At 50.1% G+C, this 25,962-nt stretch overlaps 1 protein-coding gene across 4 annotated transcripts in view; it reads right to left on the bottom strand.

The window, feature by feature from the left end:
* SLC4A3 (solute carrier family 4 member 3) overlaps positions 1–25,962 on the bottom strand; it is a 34,605-nt gene that overhangs the window by 6,058 nt on the left and 2,585 nt on the right. Inside the window, exons 2-18 of one of the 4 annotated variants that reach the window (XM_054069365.1) lie at positions 23,156–23,296; positions 21,726–21,882; positions 18,068–18,402; positions 17,454–17,596; positions 16,686–16,897; positions 10,546–10,697; positions 9,728–9,908; positions 9,046–9,181; positions 8,767–8,941; positions 8,253–8,352; positions 6,335–6,519; positions 4,029–4,242; positions 3,479–3,700; positions 3,000–3,148; positions 1,391–1,585; positions 737–943; positions 35–124 (exon numbers count right to left, since the gene is read on the bottom strand). In XM_054069365.1, coding sequence (XP_053925340.1) covers positions 35–124; positions 737–943; positions 1,391–1,585; positions 3,000–3,148; positions 3,479–3,700; positions 4,029–4,242; positions 6,335–6,519; positions 8,253–8,352; positions 8,767–8,941; positions 9,046–9,181; positions 9,728–9,908; positions 10,546–10,697; positions 16,686–16,897; positions 17,454–17,596; positions 18,068–18,402; positions 21,726–21,882; positions 23,156–23,209 — 2,907 coding nt within the window. In that variant the 5' untranslated portion in view covers positions 23,210–23,296. Of the gene's footprint in view, positions 1–34; positions 125–736; positions 944–1,390; positions 1,586–2,999; positions 3,149–3,478; positions 3,701–4,028; positions 4,243–6,334; positions 6,520–8,252; positions 8,353–8,766; positions 8,942–9,045; positions 9,182–9,727; positions 9,909–10,545; positions 10,698–15,544; positions 15,747–16,685; positions 16,898–17,453; positions 17,597–18,067; positions 18,403–21,725; positions 21,883–23,155; positions 23,297–25,962 lie in introns of those variants that run through there. The other 3 variants (XM_054069366.1, XM_054069367.1, XM_054069368.1) reach the window with 3 other exon arrangements.

Here is a 25,962-nt window from a genome sequence, read left to right as displayed (position 1 = left end):
CAGGAGGGACTCTGAGGGCAGCACTGGCACCTACCTGTGTGTATGTGTCAGTGATGGTGTAATCCACCAGCACCATGACCAGGATGGAGATGGGGATACCAAAGTCTCCAATGATCCGCCGGGCCTGCAGAACAAACATCTTTGCTGGCAAAGGGAACAGGCTGGCTCTGTGTACCCACCCTGCCATAGGGAGCCTGTGGCAAAGTGAAACCCTAGATGGGGCCAAGCACTGCCACAAACCTGAGCACTGCTGATGAGCAGGGCAAGGGAACCCAGCCTGGACCCATGGGGCTATGCATCCCACCACCCACAGAACACACAGTCCTCCAGTCACTCTTAAGTGACTGGCTAATTGCTCTAACTTGTCTGTCTGGATGGTGCTTCAGGCATCACATAGATGCCCTGCGTGTACAGAGATGTCTAAAGGGAACAAGTCGCAAGCTCTTCCTCCTATATTCTGGTTTAACACATTTGTATCCAGCCAAAGGAGCTTTCCTGAGGCCAAAGGGACTCTTGAGGAAAGCCCACTGGAGCAGGACAGTGCAGATACCATCATCAATAGTCAGCTCTGCAGCCTAGGTCAGGCTACCGTCCCTTCTGCATGGTATTTAAGGCACTGCTGGTGTTTTTCTGGGGGACAGTCCAAATGCTCTGGAGAACAAAGGGCTGTAGCAAGAAGCATTATTTGTTTGGCATGCCCCTTGTCCTTAACATCTGGGTCCCACAAACTTCTCACCTTTCCTCCTAGGAAACGGCTGTTCTTGAACTTGCGCATAAAGAAGGCAATGAAGAAAGTGCCTAGCATGAGGATGAGGGAGAGGAGAGCAGTGTTGGGCTGCATCCTGATTCCAAGTGACATCGCATCCGCAGAGAACATGCTGGCATTCAGGCCGCTTTGTACATTCGGTGGGTAGAACTTCAGCAGAGGATGTTCTGCAAACACCTGGGCAGGTGAGAGAAGCAGCAGGCACTGTCACCACAAGGAACGGCAGAGAGCACTGCCACTAGTTGGGGCACGGGGATGTGGAAGTGTCCTGTTCTGTGGAGAGGTGAGGGCAGCAGATAGTGGGCATGGACAATTCCAGCATCCATCATCTTGCCCCACAGCCTCACCAGCTGGTGAGGGCTGGGGAGAGAAAAGTGGCATCTCTTTAATGTCTCCTACAGGAAGAGAAGGGGAGACAGACATTAGGGCTCATCCTGCCAGCCACTGTGGGGACACAGGGGCCAGCTAGGCTGGGGCACAAGAGGCCAGCAAAGACCTGTACTACAGAATGCCTAAGAAAACTGTGGATGAGCTGGTCCCGTCCCTCTGCTTCGTGTATGCTAAAGCAGCAGCTTCCCAGGGGATTGAGAGATGCAGCAGCCCATCTCTCTGGGGAAGGTTCACCTTGTACAGTTTGTAGAAGGTCTCGTAGATAAAGATGAGGGAGATGAGGAAAGCAAAGATCTCCTGGGTGAAGGGTGAAATGTAGCGCACCAAGAAGCTTCCCTCAGCTGCCACGATAATGAAGATGAAGACGATGAGCCACAAACCAATCCACACTCTGCCAGTCAGATATTCGATACCTTGTGTCTGGCAGAACTGAAACAGAAACAAGAAGCAGTTATTCATGGATCTTCAGGCTGCCTCCCACATCTGTGCCCCATTAAGATCAAAGACTCTCCTGGAAAAAAAGTATTCACATCTGTTCAGGCATCCAGCACAAAGACAGTGAATTCACAGCTGCAGTCACAGGTAAAGTTGCAGATTTTGTGTTACCAGAAAGCTCACACCAAGCAGGCGTTTACTGCTCCAACCTTAGTAACAGTACCTCCTTCACTCTCTGCTGAAGCCATCTCATATGTGACACTTCCCATCCCACCCATGTGAAAGTGACATTACTCAAACACAGCTCTGCACTGCTTCATGCACTCAGCAGCACAAACCTGTTTCCTGCTGCATAAAGGCTATGTTAGATGGAGCATGATCCCAGACAGCATTGTGTGTACACACAGCTGTGAGTGTGTGAAGAAAAGTACCCAGCCTGTCACCATGGAACAGACTCTGTTCATCCACAAACAGCAACACCAACTACTTCTGGCACAAGTCACCCCCCTCCCTTTGCTGCCTAACTCAGTACCACCCCAGACAGTGCCCTCACACAGGACAGAGGTAAGCGTTTGTACATAATGACAGGGCAAAACAAAAGCAGCCAGTGAGAAGTGTGGTCACAGGAGAGCAGAGAAATTCCCACTGTGCAATGGCATCACCAACTCCAAACTCTTCACACACCAACGTGAAAATTGAGTTGTAGGAAAAAACCATGCATTAAAAGCCTAGACATGCTAGGAGTCAGAAAAAAAAAAGGGGGAGGTTTAAACCAACTGCTTGGAGGTACAGTGACACAGTACAGGGATGCTTTTAACAGTGAAGAGGTCATGCTACTTGAGAAAGAAACATGTCTATCCTGTCCGGTCAGGATACCTCTTCACACACCCTTGGGCTCAACCTGAGAGGTGGGAGTAATGTACGTGGAACATCCCCAATGGGTGGCACACTGAACAGTGTTGGGTTCCCATGCAAGGAAACCTGGACACAGGTAAAAGTTGTGAAATGGTCCTCAAAAGGAGCCCCAAAAGAAGCCCCGAGAACAAGAAAGTATTATGGACTAGTATTTTAGGATGAGGCTACAAATGCTCATTGTGCCAGGATGTGCTGCAGCACGGGGCTGGGGGACAATGGTCTCCTCACAGTCAGGAGGCAGAGGAGTGCTGTCACCACGGCCACACCTCAAGGGGGTCAGCCCATAGGATACAACAACAGGAGGCAGAATTCCCTGCGGTGCAACCTGCAGTCAGGAGAGCCAGGGCCAGCACTGGCTGAGCTGAGGGCGGCCTGGCAGGACCCAAGGAGTCCACAACACAGACCCTTCAGAATGCTGAGAAATGCCAGCTGCCCTCTCCAGCACAAGGGCAGAGCGAGCAGGTGCCAAGCACAGACACTGCCTCACATGTACCTTGTAAAAAGCTTCTTCAAACACCAGCAGAGGCCCTGAGAAGCCAATGACCAGGAGCGGCTGGGCTCCAAGCAGGGAGAAGAGGATCCCTAAAACCGAGGTGGAGATTATCAGCTCGGAGACCCCCATGAGACCCTCAGTTTTCTCTCCTGGGAAAGAGAACAACGTGTGAGTATTATAGACCAGACACAGGCACCATCACTGCAGGCAGGCAGGCTGCAGACATAGCTCCAGATGGAGGAGGCAGATCACCATCCCACCAGTCAAAGGTCCCCTGTGTTGGTCAGGGAGCACAGAGGGAGCCTGGCAAGCCGAGGCTGGAGAGGCCAAGCGGCAGGGAGGGAACAAGGCAGCAGTTGAGGCACAGCATTGCTGCTCTCCCCGAGCAAGCAGCACTGAAGCCCACCCCAGCACAGCATCACACAGACACAGCCAGTGTCCCAGCGTGCAAAGAGCAGACCAGAAAGCAGGCCCATTACCTAGGAGTCCCCCGAAGGTGATGGCAGGAGAGAGAGCAGCAAAGTAGATGAAGAGAACGGCTGCGAGACACTGGCTGTGCAAGGCGTCTCTGATGTCACTGAGGTATTTGGGGTACCTGCGCTTTATGTCCCGAACCAGACCTCCAAAAAATATCCCGGTCCGCTTCAAAGGGTCGTCCTCAGCTTCCTCCTCTTCCTCCTCAGCTTTCACTTCACACAGCTCTGGAGGTGCATGGAGGGCAGGGCTTGAGCAGGGGAATGCAGGTCTGCCCTTGGGCTGTCCCTCTCCCTCGTGTACCCCGTGGAGATTTTCCTCCAACAGCACTAACCTGGTAGGCCCCCTGCAACAGTACATCCCACTGCCTCCAGCTGTCACAGCTGCCAGGGCTGCCCACAGCCACTGTCCTGTCTCCCCTTGCCCCCCTCCCCGCTGCCCACTGCAGGAGCCAAGCCCCGCTCACCCCTCTGCCAGGCTCTGTGAGGGGAGGGCCCACTGGGGCACGCAGGACACTAGGCACAAACTCTTTTGCCCGAATGTGAGTGGAGAGACCTTTGGCTTCCTGGACAGCCCCCTCCTTCAAGGACTTCTGCTCCTTCTCCTTCCTCTTCCTCAGTAGTAACTTCTGGAAGGTGGCAATAGATTTGAGCAAGTCTTTCCCTTCCACCTCTGATGGGGGGATGACAATGCTGCAGTCCAAGAATTCGTTGATCGCGTTGAGGAGGTCTTGACGATCATCTGCCATGTATGCAGCCTCATGGAAGTGCTGAGAGGGGCAGGGAAAAAGAGAGATGGAGAAGGCTCAGACCAAGACTGCAATCCAGCTGCCTACAGCCTGGAAACTCACCTGCTGTGACCATATAGTAACACTTGACTCCCTTCCCTCACTACTTGTCTCACTACTGTCACTTGATGAACCACACTCCTCAATCTCTCCTCCTTTGACCCAACGCTCCTCACCAAATCCCACGTCTCTCCTCCCTTACCTATCCATCTTTTCCAAATATCTTCACGGTCTTGCTTTGCTTCCCCAAGCCCCACTGCTCTGCCCAAGATCATGCTCCTGCAGCGTCTCTGCGAGCTGCATGCTCTGCCAGACCACAGGGTACCTACCATGGGACCTCTCCATCAATCAAAACCAGATCTGTGTTTCCCAACTAGTCTGGTGGCTCTCGTTCCCTAGAGTAGATGCTACACCTGGCCAGCCTGTGCCTCTGTTCACACCAGATCACCATGGCTACATCAGGCCAAGATCCTTGCACTTACAAGCTCTGCATGCCATTGCTCAGTCCTACAGGGCTCTTGTTCAGAACCCAACTCGGAGCTCTACCAGAAGTCAGACGCCACAGAGATACAAGACTTTCCCTGTCCCTGCAGCTCAAAATTAGAACTCTGCAACAGACCAATGACCTCCTAGTCTGGTCTTGGGTTTGTTTTGAAGGAGAAGCTGATGGAGCCTTAAAGCACCACAGACAAAGCACAAGAACCAGGACCTGACCAGGGAGCATAAAAGACTCCTGGGAGTCTTCAAATGGAAGAGGGAGGGAAATAGGAATCTACAGCATAAGGAGACCATGCAAGGGAAAACCAGCAGAAAAGGGGAGATACTCCTGACACTGAGGGCAGGATGACGAGGAAGGACTCCAAGAAGACCATAAGGGGACAGCCCTACTGCAGATAGGCAGGGAGGTGCTGGCAAACAGGTAAAAGTGGTGCTGCATTGCCTCTGAAATGTGCCTGTAGAGAAAGGGCTGGAGGAAGATGAACAAATGAACAGCCTATAAAGCAGGTAGGGGGCAGCTGAGGTCCCTGCAGCGCACAGACTGCCTGGAGCCACAGCTTCAAACTGTAAATGATATCGTACACTCTTTGTGGCGCCAGCTACCATGTAACCTTGCTATGGTCAGCCCTGGCTGCAGCAGCTGCCTCCTCTCTTCCGGTAACAGTGGAGCAGAGACTCAAATGAGCAAGATCAGCCCACAAACGCAGTGCTGAAGCTGGAATAAGGTACCTGACCCTCTTCCGGCTAAATACCTGGCTTCAGCTGAGTCTTGTGCAACACCTGGGAAGGGATCATTTAGCTGGGAGCCCTCACTCCTCACAACCCACCTGCTCTGAGTGGACCTTTCAGTCCTTAGTTCAGGGAGAGTTGCGCACTGGCAGCAGGACAGGTAGGTTTGTTACTCAATTATAGTTATAAGGCATGAGCCAGGAGCACACTGTGAACCTCTGATTCTCCCATCCTAGAAGTATGCAGCAGATGCTCAGATTGTCTTTTCTTTGCCTTTAATTCCCTACCAGGATAATGAATGGCACTTTCCTGCCATCTAGCCAGATGGGGGACTTTTAGCAGCACACATGCTTGGCAGAAAAACCTTCCTGCCTCTTCTCTCCTGCACAGATGTGCTCCTCTCTATGGATGCCCCAGCCACAAGACTCAGCTAGAAAGCTTCATCCAAACACCTGATAACAGTCCCCAGGCATTGCTAAGTCTTTTCATCAGTGTGGCCTGGGTCGAGCATCATGATCACTGACTCAGCCTCCCCTCCTCTCTGTTTGTCAAACATCACACTTCTCTAATCTTGGGCAATCCTTTGCTCCTGCTTTTAAGTACAGCCTCTTTCTTCACCAGCCTAGCACTCTGTCCCGATCAAGTCTCTGTCCTAGTCTTCCTGCCATACTGGAACATCCCACCTTGCTCAAGCCAGGCTGCTCCTAAAACTCCCAGGCGCTTGCACCTGCCTGCCTCATCTGGACCTAGTACAGCATCTCTCAGCCCTCTCGGCCCAGGACTGACTTCTGACTAGCTACTAAAACTCCCTTGCCTGTGCCAGTATCACTGCCCATCAGCTCCTCACCTTGTCAGACATGAGGGTAGAGATTGAGCGGCCAATTTCATGGTAGTCCATGTTGGCCTGGCTTGGTCCCAGCAACACAAAGATGAATCTGACAGGAATTGGGACCTCCAAGACAGATTCCAGGAAGACGGCCTCATTTAGTCGGACAAAGGCCATAGTTGGCTGCTCCAGGAACTGCACACAACCTAATGGGAGGCAATATCGTGAGCAGAGTTAATCATTGGGGTAAGCTGCACTGGGCTGCCTTTAACATTGGAAACAGGGATATTGAGGTTTCCCATGAGCCCTGCAGTCCTGTACTTGTCTCCAGACCACTGACACAGCACCTAACTTCATGCTGAGGACTGCTCCAATTCCCCTGTTCATTGATCATTCCCAAACAGTGCTACTTTCTGTAACTTTCCAGTTAGTCTATTCTTAATCTCTTACAGACAGGATCTACTTACACTAGAAGGGGCTAATTTTTAATGAGAAGGTTATTTTCTGATAATCCACCGCCTTATGGAAGGAAGTCTCTTACATGTTACTTTTATCAAACAAATTTCTAATCTCATCAAAGAATGAAATCAGGTTTGCTTGATATGACCTATTTCCTCATATATCCTCAGTGCTTGGCAACAATTGCATTCTTATCATTTAGTTCTTTATTAATTGAATCACATATTCTCTCTGCCACTATGTTGGCCAGGAAGGACATCAAGTTAAACAACCTATAGATATTGGATCACCGTCCTTCCCTTCCTGAGCACTGATGCTATGAGATTTCTTCTGTTGTTCTTGTGTGTTCTCTGCAGTCATAGATTTTTTTTCAGATGAAAACGATCAAGATATCTAAAGACTCATAGGTGCAAACTGCACAGTTTGTTTTACAATGTCTGCATCTCATCAATGTTTGGCAGCCTTCTTGACTCCTAACAGATTGGAAAGTACTCTCACATCCTCCGGCACATCAGTCACTTCCGTCAAACACTGAACACAAATGTTTATTGAATACTTCTATTTCTCTGGCCTTATTACTGATATTTCTGCCATCTGTGTCCAGCAAAGAGCTGTGTTCTGTGTTAGATTGGCAAATCTGGGCCATCCAAGTGGCCCAAGACACAGTCTCACCTCAGAAATTACCAGAGTTATCTGAGTATTCAAAGTGTGTTTATGAAGCTGATTTGGCCTCACTGTGGTTAAGCATCAGCTTGGTTGAGCTGCCAAGCCTCTTTGCCTTAGTTCTTAATCTACTGGATAGGCACTGACATTTACTTTGCTTGTAGTGCAGCTATGTTTGCCGAGATGTTAATGCCAGCAAAGAGCTGACAAGGACTACTCCTGTGGTCAGAAGGCACCAAGCCGACTGAGCCTGCCCACCCACAGCCCTCTCATACAAAGAAACATCTCTAGCAGCGCTATGGCCAATACCTGAGACTTTGCCACCAGCCAGGCCCTGCTTCCACATCTCAAAGCTCCCTGGCACACACAGCCAGCAACCAACACAGGCCAGGGCAGGGCTCAGCTGCTGGTGAGGGGCACCAATGATCAGAGGATGGCACAAGGCCTTTTAGCAGTCAGTGCCCGGCCATCAGTCCCTCGGGGACCACTTACCCACTTCTGAGCTGCAAAACTGGATATTCTGGTGAGGCTGGTGGGACTTTCTTCGTGAAGCTGGGCCCCAGCTCCCAGCATCAGTGTCTATCAACCTCTTAATTTAGGAAAGGAACTACCCTGGCACTGCCTTACATTTACCACAGGCAAGCAAAACATGTGCTGTCATGAGAAGAGAGAGCATACAAGGCTCCCTCCCCAGCTGAACTTTGGAAGCACGTACAAGCCCTCCACACTTCAGGAGGGAGGGCACAGACAGCTGGAGCCAGACCAGGGTCTGACCTGGTCTCTTTGGCACCACGGGACTCTAGATGCTGCCTCTTACCCACAAGGACCACTGTGGCCTCTGCATCTTCTGGGATCTTCTCCATCAGCTTCAGGTATTTACGATGGCCCTCAGAGTTATGGAGATGTGGGGTTTTCTGCTGAGGAAGAATACAAACAAGTCAGGATGGAGTTCCTATGCCTTGATCTCCCTACACCGCTTTGCAACTCACTGGCATATCTGCAGCCAGGCTTGCCTCGGCAGCACATCCAACACCCTGCTTCAGATGCAAGACACCCTCACAGTGAACGGCCACCCTGCAAGCACCAGGGATGCTGCTGCCATCGCACGCTGAAGCAGACATTTGCATACAGTGTGAGGCTAAACTTAGGTCCTGAAATCATAACATAGCGACCCAATTTCCAGTTCTCCAGGTGATCTTGTGGAGCTGAGCCCTTGCAAGAACAAGGCCCTCCATGAAGGAGCCCAGAGGTGGGTGCCAAGGGGTGCTGCTGGCCAACAGTTGTATCCAGGGTGTGGAAAAAGAAGCAGTAACTCCCCATGTCACCCTCACCTCCTTGCACTCAGTCTCATGAGCCTTGGGGTCAGCCATCTCGATGCGCTCTTCCCCCATGAGGGGCACGCAGGTATCAGTGGTGTGGTTGTGGTGGTGGTTCCCCACGATAGAGTTCATGCTGGAGCTGGAGTGGTTCCTCGGGAAGAAGCCCTCTTTCTCATCATTAGGGTGACTGAAGGGGAAGAGCAACAGCCATAAAGGGACCTGTCTCCTGTGCTGCCTGGGGCGTGCAGACAACCCCTGAGCCCCGGCAACCCTCAGCCACGTACCACCCACCTGTGCTTCAGCAGCAGGGCACGCAGCACATTGGCTCGGTCCTCCGCTCTGATCTGGTCAGAGATGATCATGGTCTCCACCATGAGGTGAGCAATACCAGGGAGTGTGGTCTGCTCCAGGTCGAGGAGGACGGCACCTACCAGCAAAAAGGGAAGAGCCCTGCTCCTAGTGTGCAATGCTCCACATCACATGCACGCTCTAGGTACACATCCGTCCCCACCAGGAGCCAGGATGTAGTTGGCGTACAGATTCCCTCAGTTGAGAAATGCCCCGAGTCCAGGTGTCCAATGTCCTCTGTGTAAACCCTTGAGAACCCAAAGTTCCAAGACATACTAATACCTCTGGCACCTCCCTCCTGTTTTGGCCTCTCACCCTGACCAAACTCAACCTTTCACACCAAAGATTGGTTAAAGACCTGCAGGCCCAGACACAGCTGGGCGTCACAGCTACCAAGTGTCTGAGAGCAGCAAAGCAGAGCAAGGAATCAACATAGGCACCCTCGGGCTAATGCAAAGCCTGGCAAAGGGGCTGCAGGATGGTCCGTCTCTGCAGAACCTACATGGAACCTGGACATGGACACTGCTGAAGTGTCACCAGTGAGGGACCAAAATGCAATAGAAGCTGTAAAGCAAAATCTGTCCCAAAGCAAGATGCAAACCCTGACCCATCGTTGCTGACTCACCATGAGCAATTGTCTTCCTGAGTTCCAACAAGCTGCGGAAGGACAATGAAGCCACATGGGGTTTCCCCCACCTTGCTGTGTCCTCCTCCACATCCTCCTCAAACTTGATCCAGCGGGCTGTCTCCCTCCAGTGCATCTCCTGGTTCTTATCCACCACTAGCTCATTCAGTTCCACAAACACCTAGGGACAATTACAGTAAGGACATGAAACTTCCCCTGATGCATACAGCTCTATCAACAATGCATGGAAAGCCTCAAGTTTGTTCTCAAGGTGCCACTTGGGTCTAAAGCACTGCCTAAGCAAACTTGCGTGAGTTAACCAGAGGTGCAGTGAACAGAAGCAGCCAGAACAAATATCACTGGCAGCATGGTAAGAGCTTTCATCAGCACATGGAGCACTGGAAAGCTCCAAGTCAGATAGCGTGGGCAGAGGAGAGAAAATGATGCAATGCTGCACCCCTCTTCCAAATGGTGACAATTTTGTCCTCTGCCTGCTTGTTTTCTCCCAAAATTTCCCACACTTACCAGAGACAGTGATGTTACCGTACTGCCAGCTTCCACAACAGCACTACCATTTCTGTGATTTTTTTATTTCTTTCCTATGGACAAAGCTTTGTCATTTCAGAGAAATCTCTGCTGTTATTTAAAAAAGGTGTATTTTCAGCTCTCATGATAATGGATAAGAGCTTGAAAAGTCACCCCCAAGGTCATGTAAGGAATTAATTATATTGAAATCACATTTATCACTTTATAAAGTGCCTGTTTCTACTCCTGATTTATGGCTTCTGAACAAGTGTGGGAGGACAGCACATGGATACCTCATGGGGCTTCCTATCCAACTTCTTCTTCTTCTTCTTTTTCTTGACAGATGGTGTGGATGCTAATTTTTTGCTTGTCCTGGTGATCTGACTCCGAGATGGCTTTTTCATCAGATGTCTCCTCACACCAGGGTTATCTTCAAAACGGTGGCCTGAAGACATGGGAGAGGAAAAAAGAAGACCAGTGTGTCTAGTAGAAACATACTGCCTTGGAGGGAAACACATTCAAGCCCATCTTTCTCTCATTTGCTTATGCTAATGAAGCCCTTGCACTCAGAGCACTCACTATCTTCCTCCAGACCTCTGAAGATCCTTTCTGCCTCACCTGCCTAACTACAGCTCTTTCAGATATCTGACAGCTAAATCCTTTAAGAAAAAGGCTTCCTCTCAGGCTGTGCATACACTGGAGCATCATTGCAAAAGCTTTTATTCATGGTACCTGAATAAATGGGGCATGAGCCCTTTCCATACTCTCTCAATGAAAAGCAATCTGAAGCCTTGTCTGCAGCACTCTGCACCCAGAAAGCACAGGCAGGCACCTGGCTGGGGCTCCTTTCTCCCACCGCAGGAAGGCCTGATACTCAGCAAGCATAAAGGGCAGTGAAGGGGAAGCATATTTAGCTGCTGGTCTGGGAAGCACATGGAAATATCAATGACAGTTTTATTTAATTGTGCAATGAAACTGCAGGATAATGGTGCAGATTGGTACTGGCGTGGAGGCTGGGCACTCATCTCCAGCTATCACCATTCTTAGATGATCTGCAGTGCCTCTGTAAATACCCTCTGAAAGGTCTGCATTACAGAGTTTGGCTGGCTGAATCAAAGCCTCCTGAAGCCTGCAGAGTGGCTGCAGAGGCTGTATTACAGACCCACAACCAAGCTACCAATGCTGTTGGCAAGCCAGCGCCCACTAAAACTTGGCCACAACTGTGCCAGCTTCTTTTGCAATGCCAGAGAAACAGCACCTGGGCAACAGCCTGCAACAGAGAGTAGTCTCTCTGGACACTAACCAGAGAGAGCAAGTATATCTTCCTCAGCACTACAGCCCAATGGGGTGAGGAACGCTTCAGAGCCCAGCTCCAGGATGAGCAGGCTTCCCCAGGTAGATCACAGTCAGCGGTTCTGCTCAGCTTTGGCCCATTGAGGCCTGCATGACCTGCTTGTAAGGCAAAGCAAAGGTCTTCTCCCTGGGGAATGAAGGGCAGCTCTCTGTTGGCTGGGATGAGTGTTTAGTCTCCGTGTACCTTTCTGCTCTTGGCTTCAAGACCTGCAGCTCTAAAGGTATGAAACATTGAAAAAAGCACTAAGCTTGATGGCCAAGTGGTCTCTTTGATGCAGCAGGAAAATATCCATGCATATCGGGCATGGGAAGACACAGCCTAACACCAGGCCCGGCGTACCACAGCCTTGCTCCTTGGAAATCTGGGTCACTAAATTAAATATAAAATGAATCAATACTGAACCTCAGGGCATTTTCCCCCATTGGCTGTGCTGCTGATGCATGTCCTGCTGACAGCTGGACTCCTCCCTGCTCCACTTACTGCACTGCAATGTTGATAGGAGCCAATAACTGCTCACTGCTACAAATGTTTCTGGGATTCAGGTACATGTGGGGCTTCCTCGGACTTTTGCATGGACTTCTCAATTCCTGCATACATGGCAGCCACCTCATTAAACTTAGTGTGGATTCATGCATTAACAGGTGACCAAGAATGCACAACTTGCATCTCACACCTTTGCTCCATCCCCCATAGCTTCTGGATTCTCCCATGCACCCTGGAAGTCATTCTTACCACGTCCCTAGAAGAACAGGACCAGAGAATGCTCTCCCAGAAAGACAGAGTGCTCACCCAAAGCACAGCAAGTCTCCCCCATGGCAATACCAACCTGTCACATAGTGCTGTTAAGCACAGGCAGGCGTTCAGCCTTAGTCACCAAATGTCTAGAGGACAGATAAAATGAAAGGAGCCAGGTTTCCTGCAGCATCTCCACTTACTCCCACAACTGCTGACAGCCACAGGAGTTGGAATGCTGCAGGCTCAGAGCAAACCAGTGAAGGCACACCTCTAGAGTCCTACAGAAGAAAGAAGCAATCCACTTTGCTGCTCTCCCTTGGCAGTACTGAAGTATCACTTGGGAGACAACTCACAGGAGCAGGGGGAACGTGGCATAATTGTGCAAGAGGCCACTGGCTTTGGGAGTCCCATGCAAAGCCCAGCTGAGATGCTACAAACTGCTCTACAGAGAGCCATTCTGTGTCCCGTCACATTGGTGCTTCCCCTAAATAGAAGTCAAACACAAGTGAGCACCTAAGTCTGGGGTTCCTACTCAGGACAGGATCTTGGACTGAGACCAAGGGTGATGTGCCTGCGCCATAGCTCTGCCCTCACTGCTTGAAGCCGAACTCTCAAGGGTGGGATGAAGCATCCAAGGACAGCTCCTGCTCCACCTCCTCTCTAGTGCTCTAGAGCAGAGCATAAGACAGCAGCAACATTTGAGGACAGAGCTTGATTCCTATGGTGGCTCTACTCCAAGGAACTAGTATGTCACCCACCCACATAGCACCTCATACAATCTTCCAGAACACCATCTTGCCACATTGTCTTCCGTCAGTCAGATTTCTTGGGATGCCAACTTAAATCTGAAGATGACAAAAATTACTTTGCACTGGTGAAAGTCTTCCCTCAGAGTGCTAATCAGTCCAACCCAGCAGGTTATTGCCTTTGATTTGCATAGAATCATAGAATAGTTTGTGTTGGAAAGGACCTTAAAGATCATCTAATTCCAACCCCCCTGCCATGGGCAGGGACACGTCCTATGCTTCTTCTTCCCTCCTTTCATTACCCTCTGTCCATAAACAGCAAGCCCAGAAAGAAGCATCAGAGTAGTTGTACCAGCAATAGAAAGCAATTTGCTAGCCTGGCATCACGGAGATGGAGCACACTTCCCACGTGTCCCAATGGTTAAGTTAAAGCAATAAAAGAAAGACTGAAACCCCATTTAAATACTCTTGGAATAATTAAAATTAGACTAAACAAAACCAAAATGTCAACATATAATAAGTCACAAGACTATGCTGGCTTCTTGAAAAAGCTACCGCCCTACCATGCACAGAGCCCAGGTCTCTCCTGGCTGATGCTGAGTTCAATCTGATAGGGACAGCTGGACCCAAGCACACCCCTGCTGCCATCCAGGTGTCCCTGCGCTGCACTCCCCACACTCTGAACACTAAAGGAAGAGTAGGGAGATCCGCTCAGGTCCAATAGCAACTCTACTCTGCTCAAAAGCTATTAATTTTCTCTGGATCTGAGTTGGTCCTGGAAGAGGTACTGCCATGGAGTAAACAGCTGAGCAAGTGGCTGGATGTGAGGTGGCTCTGCACAGAACTGACTCGGGTTTCTGCTCTCTCTGTCTCCACCATATCTCTCTGGAGGATTAACCTACAGTGTGGATTCATTGTGCAGAAAAAATTAAGAGTTGACTGTACAGTACATCCTATTTCAAACACCTGCAGCATTAACTGTAGCAATCAATTAACGTGTTAGCTGCTAGCAAGCCAGATTTCCCTGCTTTGTAAGTGACACGTATCACACCTTACAGAAGTGATCTGCCCCTTCTACTTTCCCAAGAATAGCCATCCTTTCCCAGGTGAACTTGAGGCAATTTCTCACACTTTCAATACACAGTTTGCTCAGGTCGGGACAGCTGATGGAGCCAATTTTCTTGTTTCTATTTCTAACTTTGCTGCTATTATATGGTCTATCAATCTACAGTAACAAGCAGCAGCAGACAGCCAGAAACAAAACCCAGCTTGATGGTCCCTGCAGAAGAACATAGATAGACATTTCTTCCCCAAAGGCTTGTAAAGATGGACCAGCTGAGAAAGAGAATGCAATGCTGGGACTGGGAGGCTGATGATGTTAAGTGTTTTGCCCGAGATCATACAGAGAGGCTGTAGCAGAATCAGAAACCAAACCAAGGTGTCCCAAGTCCCTGGTGCAAGCACTCTGCCGCACCACTCCTGCATGCAAAATTGGTAAGCAGGCTAGTTCTGGGGCTGTGCCACCTTCCTGTGTGCACTCCTAAAACCCCTTGAAAAATGAGACCATGATCTGCATGAGGACATTTGGGTAGATGTCACAGAGCTATGGATACGAACATTGTCACTCCCAAAGTAACACGCAAAGCCACCTTTTAGCTGTGAGTTACCACCACCTGCTGAGGAAGGACCACTTGCACAAGGTGGGCGTGAGGCTCTGGTTTCTGTGCAATTCCCGGGATGGCCCAGACACCCAGCTCAAGAGACGCACTGGTATGGAAAGAGATGCGGAGAACAGAAAGATGATCTTTGCTCTTGGGATGATCTTTGATCTTCCTATTCTCCTTCCCTGCTTTTCTCACTCTCACTTCCTTCCTCTTTTCCCTCTTCCAGGCACCCTGGCCAGCCTGCCACTAGCTAGTTTCACAGCCAGACTCAAGCCTGCAGGCACAGGGACTAGCTTATTTTTTTCCTCCGAGTATCAGGCTATGGTGCAGAGCTGAGAACCCAATACCTACCACTGCTGTTGCATCTGCAGCTCAGCTCAAATTCCTGCAAACAGAGCAGCAGCACACTGTCACCTTGTGCCACAGATGGATAGGGAAATGTCCCTGTCCTTATACACATCTTGGAGTAGCCACTTTTTCTTTAGTCATGGTATGGGCCACATCCTGATAAGCGCAAACAGCAAGATGCAGCTGCCTCCACAAGTGCTTGAGCAAGACACACACAGGGAAGCACCTCAGCACCACGACGCAGGTCTGTACAAGGACCTCAGACAGACACACAAACACCAGACAGCTCCTCCAGGCACACAGTGGGCCAGACCGTACATTCTCTAAACCAGCAGAACAACCTGACACGGAGAGTGCAGACAGCAAACACAGGGTGGGGGATACGCATTTTAGTGGGGGCTCTGATCTACAGCTGTACCCATGGGGTCACTGCTCTGGTACTTACAGGTGGGCTCCCCGCCTGGGTAGCCCAGATGGTTTCTGATGGCCTCCCATAAATCATAGTCTTCAAAATTGAAGGCAAATTCATCAAAGTCTTCATAGCCAAGTGAGTTGCGAATGCAGGTGCTTATCGCTACCTCCGGGCTGCTGCCCCCATCTGATTCCTTCGCTGCCTCCTCTTTCTCTTCAAGAGTTGTCATTTTGTCCTTGCGAAGGTCAAGGGTCAGGTGCCATGAGTCACTCACCTTCAGAGGAGGGGCGGGGGTAGCCAGGCTGATGCGCAGAAAGCAAGCTGCCCCTGAGGATGCTTCACCGCAGCCCTGGGGCCAGCCCCAGTGCCACGCTCCCCTCCTCACAAGGCATGAAGGAGCCAGCTGCAGCAGCTCCTGGGGACTGACAAGGTCCCGGGAAGGCTGGCTCCACCTGGGAATCCTTCTGGGGGAGACTGCCCCACCAGCTCCTTGGAAGCAGGATCCTTGCTCTCCCAGCTGCCCAGGGAGACAGCACCCGTGGCCCAGGAACAGCCAGGCTGTGTGTGCAGCACCGCTCCTCTCCCTCGCTCCCCTCTGGTGTCTCCCTCCCTCTCCAGCCTGCAGAGCAACCTATTGAATTCTCCATGTCCTCAGGCCCGGAGCGTGCATTTCCATGACGTCTCTTCTGTCTGCCCTCACACAGCACACAGGGGCAGTCCCCCTTCAAGGCGCTCTGAAATGGGCAGCTGCCTCTCTGCCAGGAGAGCAGAGGAGAGAGGAGGCTCCTCATCTCAGGTTTTCTGCAATGCCAGAGCTGGCGTGTCGCACAGAGGGCTGATTATGGGGAAAGTGTGTCAGGAGAGGGAAGAGCTGGGTCTCGTGGAAATGCAAGGAGCCCTGAACCAGAGAGGGCAGTGGGGCAGCTGGAAGAGCAAGCATCCGTGGAGTGGGTGTGAGTAGTGGTGCTGAAAACACGTGGATCAGCGCTGTGGACACTACAAAGCTGACAGAAAGAAGTCAGGGATGGGAAAGCAGGAGCTGAGGAACAGGGAAGTGAGAACCAGGTCCTCTGGGCAGGCTGAAGACCATGCCTGGAGCTGCTAGAGAAGAGGGCAAAGCAGGGAGAAGCGACAAATGTGCATTAGTAGCATACGTAGCGTTGCAAAGCCTTACTTTTCATGCCATCCAAGTCAGCGGATGCCAGCATCTGGGCCTCAGCCTCATCTGTGGGGACACGCTGGTACGCTGCGCTCTCCAGTGTTGTCATGCTGCCGATGCACATCCTCTCCTTCAAGTCATAGGTAACCCGTTGTCCACTTGCCACTTGGCCCCAGGGCTTGCGCTTCTCCCACCCACGAGACAGACGCTCCCGAGGCCCAGGAAGGCTGTAGGAACCAAAAAGACCAATGGTAGCAAAGGAGGTGAGTAAAGATGAGCAGGAGCCCCTCTCAGGCGCTGAAGTCCTTTGGCCCAATCCTGATCTACAAGTCCCTAAGAAGGAGGAGATCCAGAAGTCACATGTCCTGACACCTAAATGTTGCCCCTTCTGCTCCTCCTTTCCCCCACTGTTGAGTGGTCAGTGTTGGGGACCCACCTCTGAGTCAATGGCCTCATGGTCCTGTGACTCAGCTGAACCTTCAGTGGTTTTGCAGCCTGCAGGTCAGCATGACAGTCCAAGATAGCTGGGAGGGAGGGTACTCCACATGCACAGCCCAGTGCCCCCAGACCTGCACCCTGAGGATTCCATGAATTCAGGTAGGTCACAGGAATCCCGGGGAATGATTGTCCCACCAGGGAGCAACTGTGTTGCTCCAGGCCCCTTGTCCCCTCTGGCTCAGCAGGTGAGTTCAGGCTGGGCACAGCCACTATCCCCAGTGACAGGGACTGTGCAGCAACCCTGAACGCAGGAGAGCAGCAGGCAGCATGGCACTGTTCACCCACCTGCGGAGAGATGCAGGGCCCTTGTCTTGCAGCAGGTCAGCAAAGCGGGGCATGGGGGACAGGATGCCACACTCCTCCTCCACGTGGAAACGTGCAGGGGCCAGAGCGCTGGCAGACTCCTCCTCATCACTGCCGATGGTGAACTGCAGAGATGACAGTCCTGACAGCAACAGCCAGGGCAGGCAGCCTCCACCCCAGTCCCTGACACACAGATACTTCCCATCATACTCCCCCATAGCCTAGAACAGGCCACACTAAGTTCCCCCACGTGCCCCATACCCTGGGACTGGCCACACTGAGCCCCCTCATATCCTCCACATACTAAGAACAGCCACATCGATCTTCCTCCATGGGTCTTACATACTCAAAACAGTCATGCACACCCTTATCAGCTTCCACTTCAACCAACGGCTTAAGTCTCACTGTCCTCCAGTGACCATCTCTGCCAGGCACGGACTAAACTAGTCTTTCCATAATATTGTACAGATATGACCTCTTCATCCTGAGCAGCACAATTCTATGATCACACACTCTGGCACCCGCCAGGCATCAACCCTCCCTCCACCTGTGCCCCACTTCTAAGCCCCATCCAGGTAGGGATGTGGTAGCCTTGCCTTAGGTTTGCTTCGGGGCTCCAGCTTTGGGGATGTATCCTTCCCACGAGCTTCACACTCAGAATCTGCAGAAATCTCTTTCTCCTGGGCCTCCTCTGCCTCAGACTCTCCTTCTTCCTCTTCTTCTTCTTCCTCTTCTTCCTCCTCTTCTCCCCCTTCCTCGTCCTCTTCCTGGATAGTGGGGGTCACCTCTGAGGGAGGAACTGAGGTTTTCTTCTTTTTCCTCTTTGTTTTTTTCCTCCTGCTGGAACGGGGTGGCCTCTTTTGGAACTTGAGGGCAGAAGGAAGGTGAGTGGAAAGGGGATGATGGATGTGGTGCGAGGTTTGGCGGTGGACTGAGAGAGAAAAAGAGAGTCAGGGGCAGGAAGAGGCTGGGAGGAACCTGCCAGGCGCCCCTCCAGGAAACAGCATGGTCTGAAGATCAAGGGCCAGGAAGGGCAAGGAGAGCCACCAGCCCGCAGGGACATAGCAAAGCTTTTTCAGTGATGCAGCAGGCTGTGTCCAGCCTGGGGTGGCTGGGGAGATAGCCCCCATGCAGTGCCAAACCACCCCAACACAGCTCCACTGCCCCAGGGGAGGACTTCTCTCCCAATGTTGCTGAAAGCCATTCACACAGCTAAGCAGAGCTGCGGTGGCTTCCTTCCTAAACATGGGGAAACACTTCTCACATTCTCAAACAAGCATGATTTGGGCTCTTTACAAACATTTCTTTCCTGCATAGTGTTCTTCCAGTTAAATAGATGCACCCTATTTATCCCCCAGGCTTTAACAGAAAGTCCCTCCTGCTTACCCACAGGAACCACAGACCAAGCTTTTTTGCACAGATGGAACCTAAGTTCACATCTCGGATATTGTGAGGGCTTGTGCGTACCAGCCTCTGAAATGCAGGTTGAATTAGAAGGCTGTCTTTTAAAAACCAGGGTAAAAACCAGGGCAGAGGGACTTTTCTTTAAACTAACCTACTAAGAGAAATTCACAGGCTTGACCTGGGTGTCGTGGGAATTACAGAGTAAGAAGAAATTAAAGGCATTTCTGAGCCTTCACTCAAAAAACAACGATAATGTACCATGCAGGGAACAGGGTAAACTCAGCATCTCCTGGCAAGACAGAGGAAAGTCATTGCTGCCAGGTCTATCTGCAAGCACAAAGCCTCCCGTAGACAGTCTGCAAGATGCACAGATCCTGGGGCTGCACCCAGGGCAGCTGAAATTGTGGGGGCACCAGCCACTTCGCAAGGGGGGCTTTACTCAGCAGCTCTTCCTGAGGAATTGTTTCTAGTCTATTTTGATTTGGTTCCTTCCCAGCTTTCCTGTGACATGGCAGCAAAATCTGTTTATAGTGAAAAATACCTTCAAAGGACATTTTCAATGGAAGCTGTAACCTTCTCCCTGGGAGAGCCAAGCAGGTTCATTGTTCTGCTGTCATGTTTCCTTTCCTTTGGTTTCTCAAGTCTTTTCTCCCCTGTTTCCCCCCTTGGGAACAACAGGGATATTTCACACAGCCCTGGTTCAGCAGGAGAGGGATGTGTCAAGAGTGGAGGAGAATGGGAATGGTCATACATCTGCAAATTGGAAAGTTTGGGCTCTTTATAAACACTTTTTCCTCCAAAATGTTATCTAGTTCTTTGACTTAACTAGATGTACCATATTTCACTTGTGGCTTGTGGCAGAAAGGTCCTCCTGCCCTGCAGCCACACTCCCATAGCACTGCTCTACACACCATGGATAGGTCAGGCATAACTTTCTCATGTAAGAAGCAGCAAGAAAGTCACTAACTGTACATTTGTTGCTTCTTCTACAGCACAAAGCTGTAAAGCACATCTTCTAAAGCACATCATCCCAAGACAGAAATGTTTACATTTTAGATCAGAAGGAAACCAAAGCCTTGGCCTGCAAGGAAGGGCAGTGATGGTAAGAGGCCAGCAGGTGGAAAGAACATGCCTCTCCCAAACACAAAAGGCTTCATGCCTCCCTCTTCTTCCTCCCTGTCCTTCTGCAACTTCTGTGTGTCCAGCCCCTGCCCTCCTTTCCTGCTCCCTTCCCTGCACTGCCTGCCTATATGGAAAGTTACTACCAAAAAAGTGTCCTAGATGTTTGATTATACTTCTCAGTGAACTTGATAGAAGAGATATGAAAAAGTAATTTGGATAGTGAGTCCAGAGGAAGAGCTTACATATTAGGAATTCCTGGCTTTGAACAGGGCAGGAAACATTCCTAAATCCAGAGAGCATTCACCTCCATGGGCCAGTATGTTATCTTTCAAAGTCTAATGACCCAAACAGATCTTCCAGCTTTATGAATAAGAACTGTACAAAACTCCCAAAAACCAGAGTTGATGTAGTCCTAGATAACAGGGACACATCAGGAGATCAGAGGAAAACAAGCTTGATTCTTACAAAGAAAGAAGTACTTTCCTACTAAGAAAAAAATCCCCCAAACAATACAAATCTCTAGTCAAATTTTTGAGTAAGCTTCTGCCATGCACACTGAAGCAGATTGCCTGTGTCCTCCAAGCCAACTCATCCACTTGTGCACACAGGTAGAGCTTCTAAGCAGATAAGTCCTGCCAGCACAGGACAGGTATTGAACCCACAGCAAAGCTATTAGCACCTCATAGCCGTGTGCATGTGGGACTGTGTCCTCGGGTGGAAAGTGTTATTTGAATGGAGCCTCTGTAGAGAAATGACACAAGCAGAAAGTAGCAGCTGGTGTGCACTACTAATAGACCTTTACCAGCAAAATTTTACAACAGCCATTGGAAATGAGTGGCCAAGCAGAAAACAGCTTGATGAGGTACTTGGAACATAATGTTCCTGTAAAAGCTAAGCTGGAAGACAAGCAGTATCTGACTGTGGAGAGCCAGAGAGTGGGAAACTCTCCCAGCCATTGCTACTTGTCTGCCACATAAGCAGGCTGCTGGCTGGGGGACCCTTATTCCTGCCCTTCACTGTTCTTACTACAAGCTTATGTGACCCACCCACATCAGGCGGTAGTTTACGGCCACTCTTGTGGGCACACTCCAATTTTATGGCCAAAGTGAGTTTCAGCAGACTGGTAGCCTTCATCATAGAAGGGCAGTTAGAGATATAAGTAGGCTGATTAGAGGAGTTCAGGTGAGATAATTACAGGATTTTAAATTCCCACTCCATTTTTATTTTGCAGTCCTTTCTTTAAGGAGATAAGCCTGATGGTTTTATGGTTGATATTTAGAAATACACAGGCATGTCTGACTGGAGCCATCTGCTTTCAGACTGGGGAGGACAGCCTGGCTTCTGGCCATATTTGGATGTTTCTTTGCAGCCATATGGAAGAAAAACAGTTTTGAACTGGAAATTTCAACGCAGTGGAAGTGGCTGCAGAGGTCCCCACTGCTAAGTGGGGAGGTGAGCAAACAACCCGGGCTGAGCTATGCTGTCACATGAGCCAGGCAGTAGCTATGCTTGCAGGGACAGGGAAAAGGGGGAACAGACCAGGAAAAGACTGTGGTTACTGGTGCTAAACTGAGTGTACACAGCACTTTGGGAATGCTCTGAAGGGAAGAAGTGAATAGCAGGCTAACGAGATCTGCAGGGTTCAGGCACAAGACTGAAGAGCACATGGGGCTAAGTGAGGGTTGGTGGAAAGGGTGGAAGTGGGTACAACAGTTCAAACCTACATACATTCAAAATCTCTCTCACTGTAGCTGCGTCTTTGCTTCTCCAGATTGCTTGATGCTGATTTGCTTATCAGGTCCCCAAATCTCTCGACTGACAAAGTCTTATCCAAGTCCTCATCGTCCTCGGCACCAGGAGAAGCTTTCTCTGCGCGATCTCTGCCCTGCACAGAAATCGCCACACAAGAATCAAACACTGCAGAAACCTACAGCCCTCTGGATTCTCCCATCCAGCAAACAGTGCTGGGCTTGTTGAGGAGCAGCAGGCTCCACACAACAGGGCTGGACAGAGTTACTCAGAGGCACAGCTCTGCTCAAAACCAAGAGCCAACAGATAAGCAAGCCTCCAAGCCACAATCTGCAGAGATACCTTACTTGTCCTTGACACCTTCCTTTAGTGGTAGGTATCAAGGGACGATGTCAGTGCCTGCCTTTGCTACCGGCAGAGATGCATAGCTTTTATTTGGCTGGAATTTCTCTCTCCTGACATCTAACTGCTGCCCTGTGGCCTTCTCTTTGCCTAGTCAGCCATCCCTCCCTTCTTTAGACCTCCCCTGTTTTCCTCCCTGGGAAACATTTCATCCTTGGGTCAGTGACCACTCTGTGCCATCTGTTACAACCCCCTAATTTTCCTTCTTTGGATCATAACAGCCTTCCTACCTCCCTTCCACACTCCCTCTGCACTCCTAAAGCCTCCCTGTTCCTCTTTGGCATGCCTTCTTCAGGCTTTTTCTGCCCATTTTCCTCCTGTTTCAGGCTACAGGCACTTTTCTGCCTTTTGCCAGTGGATACGCTCTGAGAAGAGCAATACCAAGTGACTCCTGTCCTTTCTGCTTCCCAGGCAGCTGCAGCTGGTAAAATTTTCCGTCAATATAGCCGAAATGCCAGTGCGGAGCTGTTGTGGACTCCCGTGTTTCCATGGAAACTGGAGGAGGCCCAACTGTGACAAATCTGTCTGTGCTGGGTGGAAAGAGGGAGCAAGGCGGCTTTAGCAGAGTTGTGCCTCTCCTCATATCCCCCAGCTGTTCCCAGCTGTGCCCTGGGAGCAGCTTTGTATCTATGGGTGAGACTGCTTCTCCTCTCACCTCAGCATGAGTGTCTCAAGCCCAGCCTCAACGGGGAGAGTCTTTGGGCACGACTGCCAGGTGCCCAGCCCCTCCTGCTGCTTGCCTACCCAACCCAACAGCACGTGAGGGTACATGGACCCCACAGAGCAGCCTCTAGCCTTTTCTGGACCACAGTTCGCTGCCTGCATGAAGAGAGGACATGGACTCATGGGCAGCCTTGGGGCACCCTTCATTTAGACTTTTCCCCAGTGAACAGAGGTTGTATCTCCTACTGCAGCAGGCTAACAGGACATGGGTCCTGCACTCAGCCTGGCAGGAGCACAGTCGCCAGGGAAGAGACAGCCCCGCTGCTGCTGGATTCCCACCTCACCTGCTGCAAATCGATGAAGACATCTCCTACGGGAGGGGACTCTCCAGCTGCCATTTTGGTTCAGGACCTAAGGGCCTGGGCAAAATATCAACCCTTTTCTTTCACCAGCAGGCACTCAGCAAACCTGGAGAGTGGCATAACCTGTGGAGAGAGGGCAGGACAAGGGAATGTCGTGGGAGACAGCTAGCCACTGCCCTCAACCCCCCTGGCTCCTAACCCAGAGAGGTCACCTCACAGCCCTTGAGGAACCCCCTCGGCATCACTAGGACAGGGCTGGCCCTGCCACACTGCAGCAAGGGGGCAAGAACAGCCCAGTCCACACTACTTTATTCACAGTTCAGGGGCAGGTGGGGTCCTGTACTCCAAACAGCCTGCTGTGTGGAGGGTGCAGGGGCTGGCCAAGACAGTGGCTATGCGTGGCTCCTGCACAGCCTGTGAAGAGAAGGAAAGGCTTCCTTCTCAGTCACCTCTGCACCAGCACATCTGTGCCAAGCTGGGGCATGACTGACTGGCGAGGGAAGGATAAATTAGGAGTGATTGGGTGCTGACCACTCCAGGAGTCCGCAGAGGAGAGGTCTTTAGTTAAGCTTTTTAAAGCTTAGCTTTAGTTAAGCAGATCCCAAAAAGGAGGAACCTCAGAGAGATCAGTGCAGGCCAGAGAGATGGCACAAGGACAAACAGTTCAACATTCAAACACAAACACAATGGAATGCACATTACAGGGGAAGAGGCCAACCTTCAGACTGTAGATCCATTCCCTGTCTGCAGCTATGTGAGTGAGGTACACAGAAGACCCCACAGGCAGCTCAAGGGAGCACTGTGCTCAATATGCAGCTGCAAGTGATGGCACAGAGACTGGCAATGGAAAGATACTGACCTCCAAAAACTCATCTGAACTCATATGGAGAAGGACAGAAGATGCAAGCACATGTGCAGTGTTTTGAATACAGGGATAAGTAAAGTGTTCTCATCTCACAGCACAAGAAAAGAGACATTCGTTAAAACTACATGGGTAGAATACAAATGAACTCAAAACTGGCAAAACAAAACATTTTTTTCAGTGATGTCACTGAAGAGGAAAAAACTGCAAAGTCAGAGGTTCACTTGGCCATCTCTGAGTAACAAGTTATCATATTTATGACAAAGAAAATTCAAAGAAGTTAAACTCATATTTGAGAACAAGCTATTCTCTAGCTACGAAAGCTCTGGAAGAAGTATTGTAGGTTATATTCCAGTGATCTGCTAAGGGGTTTCTTACTATCTCACCTGAAGTACCAAGTATGGGCCAGCATTCAAGACAGGCTACTAAAACAGATGGTCTAAAGGTGACAGCAGTAAGGCTACTTCATCACCCCTCCTTCTATCTTTGAAGTGTCCGGAAGATGCTACTACAATCTCTCCTTACTCTGCCTCCCTGAAGGCACACAGATAGCTCATTCAAACCAAAAATCCTGGGACCATATGTATGGCAAGTTTTTGAGGAGCTAATCTGATGGGGCACTCTACTAATTATCAGGAACAAGGCAAAACTTAATGGGAGAAATCCCTCAAAAATACGTCATCAAACTCTTCAGTCACTGGATCTCTTGATAAGCCTTGAACAGCTCAAAAGAAATACACTACCAAGATAGAAGTCTAAAAAGTAAAAACAGAGTCCAAGCCAGAACAGGACAGAAAAGACTGAAAACATCCAATGCATTCTGTACATCATCCTTAACTTCACATCCTGTTTTCAAAAAAAAGATAGAGCAAAAGGGTTCCAAGAAAGAAAGCAGAAAAAAGGAGAAAGGTCTGGAAATCATTAGTAAGTGAGCTGCTTTTTAGTAGGAGACATGATAGAGAAAAGGGTAATACATAGCTTTTATTTCCTTTCACATTCAACTCAAGAACAGGGTATCATAACATGAGAGCAAACAGCAGCACATTTGAAACCAAAGGCATGTAAGGCTTTATTAGAGCAGGAAGAGCTGGCAGGTGAACATGGCTCTGCAGTCCTGCAGTCCTGCAGATACCACGACTGTTAAATAAAAGACTAGTTATTTGTAAGGAAGATAACATTCACAGCTACAGGCTGTACGCAAAAACTACTACTTCAGGGAGTAAAATGACAAAGGGGCTTTGGACAGCAGTTCCTGTAGTGGCAGAAGCCCTAAAAACTAGGAAAATGGTAATTTACAAAAAAAAAAAAAAAAAAAAAAAAAAAGCTGAAGCTCAGCTCTGCCTCTGTGCCGCTAATGTGCCTTGTGGGGCCTTCAGAGGAAACTGCAGACTCTCAGTGAAACAACGTGCTTTGTTTCAGGTCAAGCTCAGGTTTGTCTGGAGCTGGGCTGAGGTAGGAGCATTCTACCTCTGGAGGGGAGGAAACTCACCGCCACCAGAAGAACTGCTGGATGCAATGAACTCTGCTGACTCCAGCTTTGCAAGATGTTACGCCAAGTTCAAAACTACAGCCTGACTGCCTAAACAAAGTTAAAAGGGAGAGAAACTCCAGCACTTCATCTTTTTTACTCACTGAAGCAGTGTATTCTGAAACACGCTGAAAATATGTCACTCTAATGATGCTGCTGAACAGTTAAAAGCAAAACAGTTGTACTAGCAGTAAAGCAAGAGAACCCTTGGGACCTGCTTTGAAATTACAGAGGGACTACTAGGTGATTATGGGGTTTCTGTCAATCCTCTGCTCACCACCTTGTGAATGTGGGATGTGATGAGTGGGCGCTCTCCGAGCCAGTGGGACTTAGGGCTGAGCTGCTGGAGGGATACACTGCTTTGAGGGAGAGAAAGGGGCAAGGATGAGAGGCGCGTTC

Source organism: Cuculus canorus, chromosome 6 (assembly GCF_017976375.1).
Source record: "Cuculus canorus isolate bCucCan1 chromosome 6, bCucCan1.pri, whole genome shotgun sequence".
Taxonomy (NCBI): domain Eukaryota; kingdom Metazoa; phylum Chordata; class Aves; order Cuculiformes; family Cuculidae; genus Cuculus; species Cuculus canorus.
Note: the sequence above shows the minus strand (reverse complement) of the source record. Positions and strands in the feature narration are given on the sequence as shown.